The sequence below is a fragment of the Oenanthe melanoleuca genome, chromosome Z, assembly GCF_029582105.1.
Source record: "Oenanthe melanoleuca isolate GR-GAL-2019-014 chromosome Z, OMel1.0, whole genome shotgun sequence".
NCBI classification, from domain to species: Eukaryota; Metazoa; Chordata; class Aves; order Passeriformes; family Muscicapidae; genus Oenanthe; species Oenanthe melanoleuca.
In genome coordinates, this window is record NC_079362.1 from 16,767,838 (window position 1) to 16,777,474 (window position 9,637).

Here is a 9,637-nt window from a genome sequence, read left to right on the forward strand (position 1 = left end):
CAGGACCCTCTGGTGTACCAGCCAGCGCTCACAGCTCGATGCCACCAGCGCGGCGGCACCGCTGTGTCACCATCGCTGCGGGCACACCTGCCCCTCATCCGCAGCGCTCCTGAGGGTGTGACACAGGACTGGACCCAGTACTGACCCCGTAGCTTATTCCTTAAGCTTTAGCCATTTTTTTTTTAATGTAATTGTACAGGAAGCTGCGGTAATACCCAATACACATTTCCCGGCATTTCTTAGATCGTTCTCTGAGTCAAACACCGCTAGAGCTCTGTAAGTGAAGCCACGCACGGCGGCTTGGCGCCCACCGAACACACTTTGCGTCGCCCATCGCCACCCTCCGGGCTCGCGTTTCATGGGCGTCAGCAGCCCTTTGTTCCCGGGTTTGTGTCACGGCGCTTCCGCACATCCCCAGAGCTCCCGCGCCCTGCCCGCCGCCATTCTCGCCCCCCCCTCCCTCAGCCTGGCGGAAGCTGCGCGCGCGGCCCCGACTGTGATGTGGCGCCCTCTCACAGCCTGCGGCGCTTGACAGACAGCCCTCTAGCCAATGGGATCTCGCATTGGGCTGCTGGGGGCGGGCCATCCCGCCGCCGTGGCGCGGGGCGGGGCGGGGCGGGGGCGGTGTGGCTGTCATGGCCGCCGCCGCCGCCGCCGGCGCCGCGTCCCCAGCGGACAAGGAGAGGTATCGTGGGCGCGGCTTGTGCGCGGTCGGGTCTCTGTGGGTTCTTTTGCTTGCGTGTCACTGAGGGCTTGCTAAAAAGAAAACACGAGCGGAGGTGGTCTAAATCCCTGTGGAGTGAGGGATGATGGTGGTTACAATTAAATCCCTGAGGAGCAAGGGTGGTGGTGACACTGGTGTGGTTGGGAAGTCGGTAAAGAAACTGGAATTCCCGGGCAGAACGCAGACCTAGTCGCCTCATAAAGACTTCAGTAATAAAACGTGGAGAAAACTACTTGCCAAGAGAAGGAGAAAACAGTAAGAGTTGAGGTGATTTGGGCTGACGCGGCAAGGAACGCGATCCTTGTCACTGTTGCTATTCAGCCAATTGGAATCTGTCTGCAGCATATGTTTTACTCATTTTTCCCTATTTTCTTATGCTGTCGTAGAACCTTATTTAAATCAGTGCGAGTCTTCCACGTCTCCTTGGTCTCAGCTAGTTGTTTTTTTAAATTGTCTAATTAGTATAATTGAGGTTCTGTTGCGCAGTATATGTATATGTATATCCCATGTATATGCTTGACAGGTGTAAATCTATTGAAAAATCTTAAGCAAGTTTCTCAGCGCTGTTTTTCAGAAGCTTTTATACATGTACCCAAATCTGAGTTAATCTGTGTGTGAATAAAAAAAAAATCACAGAACTTAGTTATTTAATAGCATAGTAAAACCTTTTCAGGAAATGTTACTTCTTCTCAGAGAAATATCCAGGTTTCAGGGTTGTAAGAAATAGGTCAAAAGGGTCTTTCTCAGCCTCCTTTTTTATTCCTTTTTTTTTTCTTTTTTTTTTTTTTTTTTTTTTTTTTTCTCTCAGAATGGGCAGTGTCCTCCCTTGTGCACATAGTGCACCAAAAAATAGTGTCATGCAGTGTCCATAAGAACTCAAGTAGGATTTTGCAGCATCTTACTAAGCAGTCTAGGGAAAATAAATGGCTTTTCTAAGCTGCTGTGGGAACTTCTATGTTGTATCCATGACATTTATTTTCTGTTTTACTAGGAAAATACTACATAAGTGTCTATATAGCTTTCGTAAACTCACTGTTTTCTCTTCTTAGATTCATCTGCATTTATCCAGCTTATTTGAATAACAAGAAGACAATAGCAGAAGGAAGAAGGATACCTATAGACAAGGTAATTTCATGCACGGCAGAGAAATAGAACATTTTGTTTTGTTAGCAGTGTTTAGAGTGCTGGAAATCTTTCCATTCCCCCATGACATGAAAATTACAGTGTATTTAAAGGTAACCTAGTGCCAGCATTTGAATTTAGTAGGAGACCCCTGGGCTGAAGTGTTTGCTTTCATGTGAGCAGCACCTTGAGCAAGGTGAGATAATGAGGAGCTGAATGCACTCAGCTGCCTACACAGGTAGTTTGCAGAATTTGAAAGCAATGCAGAAAAGAGTAGCTAGCTAATGATTGGGTTCTGGTGGCTGACTGTATGAGCCTGTACTGTGTGTCACACAGGCATGGTTGTTGCTGCTGCTTTGAATCTGTCCAGAAATAGTTTTTTGTCATCTCACTCATTTGTAATAACTGTAGCAAACGGTTCTGGGAATATGAAGGGCTTTCCTTCCTGCTTAGGGTTTGGATTGTTGTTTATTTTTTTTTTTAATGAAGTCATTCTTGAGTATGCAAGTTGACAGTCAAAGGCCTACCTGTGGGAGGAATCTGCTGCCCTGTGGGTAGAAATTTTCTGGTTTTTTCCTCAGTCCTTGCTGTAAGTTTGCTGTTGCTGATTCACAGCTTTTGGTATCTCTGTACATACAATAATTGTTAATTAATTTCAATTACTTTTTCTAAGCAATCCTATAACTTGCTCCCCTGCCATAGTGAATTTTATCTCATCTGTTTCCTGATGTCTTAGCTCTTTTTTGTTTTTATTTTAATGTTTTCTAAACCACAGCAGCACTGACAGATCACTTCTACACTAGATTCGTACCTTCTCTTTCTCCATCAGTTTTTTCTAGATACAGAGTATAGGGTGGGAAACTGATAACTATTTTTGTATAGGTGGGTCATAGTTGAAAACGAATTAATTTTAACACATTGTTTCAACAGGCTGTTGAGAATCCCACATCTACAGAAATCCAAGATGTATGTGCAGCAGTAGGATTCAATGTGTTATTGGAGGTAATTAAAAAAAAAAGTCTTCACATACAATGAACCCCTAAATTTATGTGTCTCTGTTCTTTCAATAAGTTATAACTTGTGGTTCAGAAGTTTTGTTATTTGCTTTGCTTGCTTTATATGATAACTGACCATAAGAATGAAGTAAATGTTGGAAAACCAATGTTAAGTCAGGAATACCACAGATCTCTCAGACAATGTGAGTTTTAAAGCTTATAAAAGGATTGCTTCTGTTTACCATCCTTCTTAGAAGACTTTTCTGGATGCTTAAAAGTGTGTCAGAATAAAAGCTGCTTTTGCAGGCTACAACTCTGCAAATCAAGCTTTTAAAAAGAAATTTTTTTAATGGAATGCGATGACCTTTGCAATGAGTCGTGTATCGGAATAGGATTCTGATAATTGGAATCTTCTTAGTCATTTGGAATTATGTTTCAGCCAGAGAATGTTAGCTTTTTATTGCAGTACATGCTTGCTCTTTAAATAGTTTATTGGTTACTTTTTCCTTAGGGAACGAGTCTGGATTTCTAGAGAGATAACTTCACCTCACTTTAACTTCAGGTCGTTTCCTGAAGTAATTATTAATTTAGAATTAATTATTAATTTAGATCAGTGTTGTTTTTTCTAAGAAGAATATAGGGAAGTACCTAAAAGCCTAGTACAAAATCACTTTGTTTTTCAGAAGTATCTGGACACTGCACACTATCAGTACTGAGAAACCTGTGATCTTTCATAAAGAATGAAGGTTATAATTAGACAAAAACAGTGACTGTGAGCTATCACTTGCTATCCTAGATAAAGATAGCAACACCTAGAAGGGTTTGTAGCTGTGGAGATAAAACAAAAACCTGTCCCCCTGTGGTGCAGACCACTGGGAACGTAAAATGGTCCCTGTAACAGTTTACTTACAAAATTGCCCAGTACCAGGAGTTGTTTTCAGCAGTGTCTCTGAAACAGTTGTGTCTTCCAATGCATGTTATAATACATTTCTCCTTTTTATATAACAGAAAAACAAGATGTATCCCAGAGAGTGGAACAGAGATGTGCAGTACAGAGGTAGAGTACGAATCCAGCTCAAGCAAGATGATGGCAACCCATGTTTACCTCAGTTTCCAACACGTGAGTAGAGTGCCTGGGTTTAAGTACCTCACCTGTTAATAAACCAGAAAGACTTGGTTTATTTTATATTAACAGCCTGTTTAATTAGTTTTAACTGTTATAAATCCTACAATTTAACATTAAATCTTGTTGCCTGTATAAGTCAACAAAATTAAGTTGTGAGCATTGAGTAAAGTCTGTAAAATGCTTCTGCATCAGTGTCATTGGAGGAGCTTGTGGGGAACGCTGTGGCTAAACTCCACCTTTTTCTTAGGATACGTATATCATCTGGGCATCAGAGTGGATGCTAAATTTATATAACATGATACTGAGTTCAGCTGAGTTTTCCACTGGCCATTTTCATAAATTAACAAGGAATCAGCTGCACCTAACTAACTAAGAGGAATTGCTCATCTTGAATGACAATTTAATCTTTTGCTTTTTTTCTGAAGATAAATGCCTGAGTAAAAGGGAAACAGTATGTATCTTAAGGAAAGAGTAAGAAGAGTGCTGGGTGTACAGTAGCATAAGAGTGTTGACAGAGGGAGATGATTTAAAACCAGAGTCCTGCTGGAAGGCAGCAGTTCCTTTCTAAAAATGCAAATAGCTTTTGCCTGATCATTCTTTCGCCAGTGTTCTGGGCCAGTAGGAGGTGGAGGGAAAGAGTAGCAGGAAGCATGTAGACACTTTGGAGATTGTCAGGTTATGTGGCTTTTCCAGTCTTCTATGACATCCTGTACATTTTTTCTTTCCCCCAAGAATTTTTCACAAGCTGCTTGTTCCGGAGGAAGGAAGCAGATCTCCCAGGCTTTATATCCATTCTTAACATAGCAGGCATGCATTGTTCTCTCCATATTTTAGGTAAATCAGTGATGCTGTATGCTGCAGAAACCATTCCCAAACTGAAAACAAGAACTCAGAAGATGGGAGGTAGCGATCAAAGCCTTCAGCAAGGAGAGGGAGGCAAGAAAGGTAAAGGGAAGAAAAAGAAATGAGTTGACATCTGGAGTCACTGTTGCATCGCATAGTTGTACTTACAACAAGTGCAGGTGGACACCATGCAGTGACTGAAGTGAGAAATCCAAGCAAGAAGTGAAGAGGTGAAGCTAAGTAGAGCTGCCTGCTTTTCTTGGAACTGGAATGCATGTAACTGCCTTGCATCTGTGTAACAATAAATCTCTTTTCACATATAACCTGCAAGTCTGATGTTAGCACCCATGTTAAAAGTGGAAGAATATAAGCAAAAGGGGTAGGTGGGAAAATTATTTTTTTTTCCAGAAGAAATATGCACCTTTTGAAATGTGATTGTCTTAGTAAACCATTTATTTATGATAGTGAAGCAATACTCTTAATTCTATGCTATTCTATATTAGGAAGAAATTCTCCTCTCTGAGGGTAGTGAAGGCACAGATTGTACAGACAAGTTGTGGATGCCCCATTTGTGCCCAGGCTGGATGGGACTTTGAGCAACCTAATTATTGTGGTTTTACCCCAGCTGGCAACTGTGCACCATTGAGTGTCCCTCACTCCCCACCCTGAATGGGATGTAGAGAAGGATAATCAGGAAAGAAAAATACTGTGGGTGTAGGTAAGAACAGTTTAATAGTTGAAACTAAGTAAAATGCAATAATACAAGTGACAATGATTATGATAAAATATAATTGTCATTGCAATTTATTTTTTTTTAAGGAGAGAAAAAAAATGAAAACAAGTGATGCACAATACAATTATTCACCACCTGCTGACTGATGCCCAGCTTATCCCCAACAGTGATCAGTCCCGCCTGGCCAATTTCCCCCTGTTTATATCCTGCTAATTTGTGATATGGAATATCTCTCTGGCCAGCTTGGGCTGCCTGTCCTGGCTTCTTGCCACGCCTCCTCACATGCAGAACATGAGGCACTGAAAAGTCCTGAGTTTAAGACAAGCACTGCTTAGGAACAAGCAGACCACCAGTGTGTTACCAGCATTATTCTCACACAAAATACAGCACTAACAGCTGCTGGAAAGAAAATTCACTGGATTGCAGCTGAAATCAGGACACCAGGAACCCCTTATTCCATAGAGTTTCTGAATGCCAAGGTCCACTTCTCAAAACCCCATCACTTTCCTCTCTTGGTACATGTACACTCACAGAGAACAGTCTCTTAAATAATGGACCATCCCTATAAAAGCCCATTGAGTTCACTGAGTGCATGACCCCAAGCTTTGTCTGTCAGAACCAGTTTTCAGGCAGGAAAGAAGGTGTGTGGTGTTGCACTATTGCATGTGGAAATCGGTTTTGAATCCATCACCGCTGTGCTCATGGTTCCATCAAGGTTCATTCTTCATTAGTGTGTGATCAGAAGGGAGTTGGGGTCAGAGCCCCAGTCTAGCACAGCACAGACAGGCACTACAAGGTCCCCAATGTGGTGATGGGCACACAGCCATCATAGAAGTGATAATTCACAGTGTTACTCAGTAATTAATTTAATTAATTGAATATTCTTTCCCAAAATCAAATCCCTTTGAGACATACTAGACTTTTCCATCCTTTCACAGGACCCTGCATGTGCATCCAGATGCCTGAGAAAAAGCAATCCTAGGGATGAGTTTACCTTTGCCTGAGGCAGGGATAACTCAGGCTCTTTCCCCAGCATGTTTTTAACGTTCATTGCAGGAACTTTATGTCCTTGTACAACAAGCAAAAGTTTAGACTGGGCCACACCAGACTGGTGGGCAGTCTCTGGGTGTTGACTGACCAGGTGGCCTTTGCTAAATGTTCACCCCAAGGTGTGAAGGTCCCACTACCCACTCCTCTCAGAGTGGTCTTTTACCATCTATTGCATCTATTACCTGGTGCATGACAGGGAATGTGATATTTCCACTCAGTGCCATGCTCTTTGGCAAGTGTCTATGAGGTTCTTTGGAAACAAATCCCATTGTCTGACTCAATTATTTCTGGTGTACTGTTCCCCCATTAGACCTACTTTTCAAGTTCCAGGAAAGTGGTGTGGTACAAAAGGTGTTTCCAGTCATCCAATGATTGATCCTCCCACTGTGAGCTCATGGCTCTTGCCTTGGTAGATTTGGGGCACTGATACACTCAAGTTGCCTGGCCCCCCCATTTCATCCTCCATACCAGAGAGGCTTTAACTGCTTGGCTTAATCACACTGCTTGTTTCATATCCATGGATAACCTCTGTGATAGGGTCCATGCTCAGGTCCATCCCTCAAACACAGCATCCATTTAGCCAGGACAGGACCCTGCCCATGTTGTTCTGTTATTCCTTCAGGAGTGATGTTGGATTCTGCAGGAAAAGACTGTGTGCACACACATCCCTCCTACTCTCTTCTCACCATTAGGGAGAATTCTTGCCTTTCAGTGTGAGCAGTATGAAGATTCTCTAGAACATAAGTGTTTAGGAGAGGAAGTCCTGTGTTCTAAGGTTGTAATTGGCTGTAGTAATATACTTATACCTTCAGGGATTTTCTTTTCTGCTGATAAAAGAATTTACACTATCTAGCTATCTCTAAGTCTCTGCCTAAATTTTGAGAAGTTAATTAAATGGTATCCCTGCAAGCTGATGAAATGCCATGGGTATGAAATGTGGAAACATTTATGCTATGAAAAGGGTTTTTTGTAGTAGAAAACAACTGGACATGGTTAGAGGTTATTAAGGCACATCCACTCTATAACAGAGTTATGGAAGTGCTACAGTTAGTTGCAACATGGGAAAAAATACCAGGAGTGGAAGATACACTTGGGATATGAAAGACCATAATTGCCCACAGATTGTTAAGCTCAAATTATTCCTGAATTTTGCTGAGTGATGAGTAATTTTTCTGAAACTTTAAACATGGTGAGAGGTCTAGGAAAATTTATTGGTGCAAGGTAATTAATCTTCATGATGTAAATTAAAGGAGGATGACTTCAGCCATGATGATCACGTTATGCTTAACTTTTGTAAATCAGAGCTTTAGACTACAGACAACTGAAAAATGTGGAGGTTAAGTCTTGTGGAATGTAATTTACTGTGGTCTGAAATTAAATACCTTCAAAAGTAGTCTGACCTATTGGTGTGTATGTGAAAGAATCTAAGTGGCATTGCTTAACAAAGTTTCCAATCTAAGAACCCAAAATAGTAAAGCTATTTTAAAGTCTAGGGATCTTACAAGGAAAGACAAGAAAGACTTCTGAAAAGGGTAATACTGAGCTCAAATACATGAAATGTAAATTAGTCAAACTAACAAAGGAAGCTGTCTTGGTATTTTGGGTAAAGCTGACTTTATTTTTTTTTTTCCTACTAGGAAATCAGATGATCACTACAATTAGAAGACTGAGTACCCTAACTCCTATCTGCTTATCCTCCCATCTTTAATTGGGACTGTTTTGTTCTTTATGATTTCTGGCTTTACAATAAGTATATTGTATGAGCAATACTTGTTCCTAAACGAGGTAACAAGAAGTTAAACACAACTCCTTTTTCCTGACAAAGTTTATAAACTAGACTTTCATTACTATATTTTAACAAACTAGGTTCCTTGGAGGATTAAGAAAAAGCAGATCAAGACAACTTGAGTTCTTCCTCAGTTAACAGATTATGCATCATTTCTTGGAACAGGCCAATCTTATGGACTGTTGTGGGATGAGTGGAGACAAGTCTTCTGTAAAAATACAGAAATATTGCCTTTTTTAGTATGAATGCTGTGAATAATTTTTTAATTATTATTTTATTTTTGATAGGGAAACGGGGTGATAATGAATACCCTTTTTTTTTCCACCTGCCTTGCTTTTACAGTTTTCTGTGAGGTTTTATTTATGCAGCAACGTTGCTGAAAAGACACTCTGGTCCGAGATTTCCTGTAGGTGGCAACAGTAATAAAGGAAGGCATGCATCCTTGAGTGGGAATTTACTCAGCATCCAGGACAGGAGGAATATGGATAATGAGCTAGTGTCCTGGTCTAGCTCTCTGAAAGTACAAGTCTCTTATTTCCCTATTTTCTAGGTACCTAAGTAAAAATTAAACATTAGAAATGGGCATATGAGCTCAAAGCCCTTATAACAATCCTTGCAACAATTTCTGTGTCGGGAATGGATGGTAGCATTGACATTGAGCATCAGGGAGGTGTGATGACACAGGCAAACAATAACAGAGTGGCTAAAAATGAGAATTCACCACTGTTGTGAGATAAGTGGGTTGTTCTTTCAGATGTATATATAGCATGCAGCTACTATAGCAGCACAACCATAATTACTCAATGTAAAGAGAGGGAGCTTTAAAAGGTTATTTTGAAATGTGTTTTAACTTGGGAAGTGGCAATAATGTGTGACCATATGTAGTTGTCAGCCTTCAGCCATGAAGTAACTCAAAGACCAGCTCTGTGAAAAACAGCTGGTCTTAACTTTCCTGTGTGTGCATCCTGTCCCTTGGGTGTATTTAAGAGAAACTTTTAGCCACAACTCCCTTTTGGGGAACATATACCTCTGGGATATTTGTATGTGCTCTGCTTGGGAGCCTGAGAGATGGTGACTCCCTTGGTTCCTACTCTGGAGCTACACAGGAAGTGGAATGGAATGGAATGGAATGGAATGGAATGGAATGGAATGGAATGGAATGGAATGGAATGGAATGGAGTGGAATGGAAAGGAATGGAATATTTCAGTTGGAAGGGACATAAAATGATCATCCAAACCAATTGCCTGACCACTTCAG

General features: G+C 41.1%; 1 protein-coding gene across 1 annotated transcript; it reads left to right on the forward strand.

Moving 5' to 3' along the window:
- The first annotated feature begins 590 nt into the window (after positions 1–590).
- SRP19 (signal recognition particle 19) lies at positions 591–5,133 on the forward strand. Its single transcript, XM_056513619.1, has 5 exons — positions 591–685; positions 1,774–1,849; positions 2,777–2,848; positions 3,850–3,961; positions 4,802–5,133. Exons 1-5 carry the CDS (start codon positions 636–638, stop codon positions 4,933–4,935), a joined length of 444 nt encoding a protein of 147 aa, XP_056369594.1. The 5' UTR covers positions 591–635; the 3' UTR covers positions 4,936–5,133.
- Positions 5,134–9,637: the final 4,504 nt, after the last annotated feature.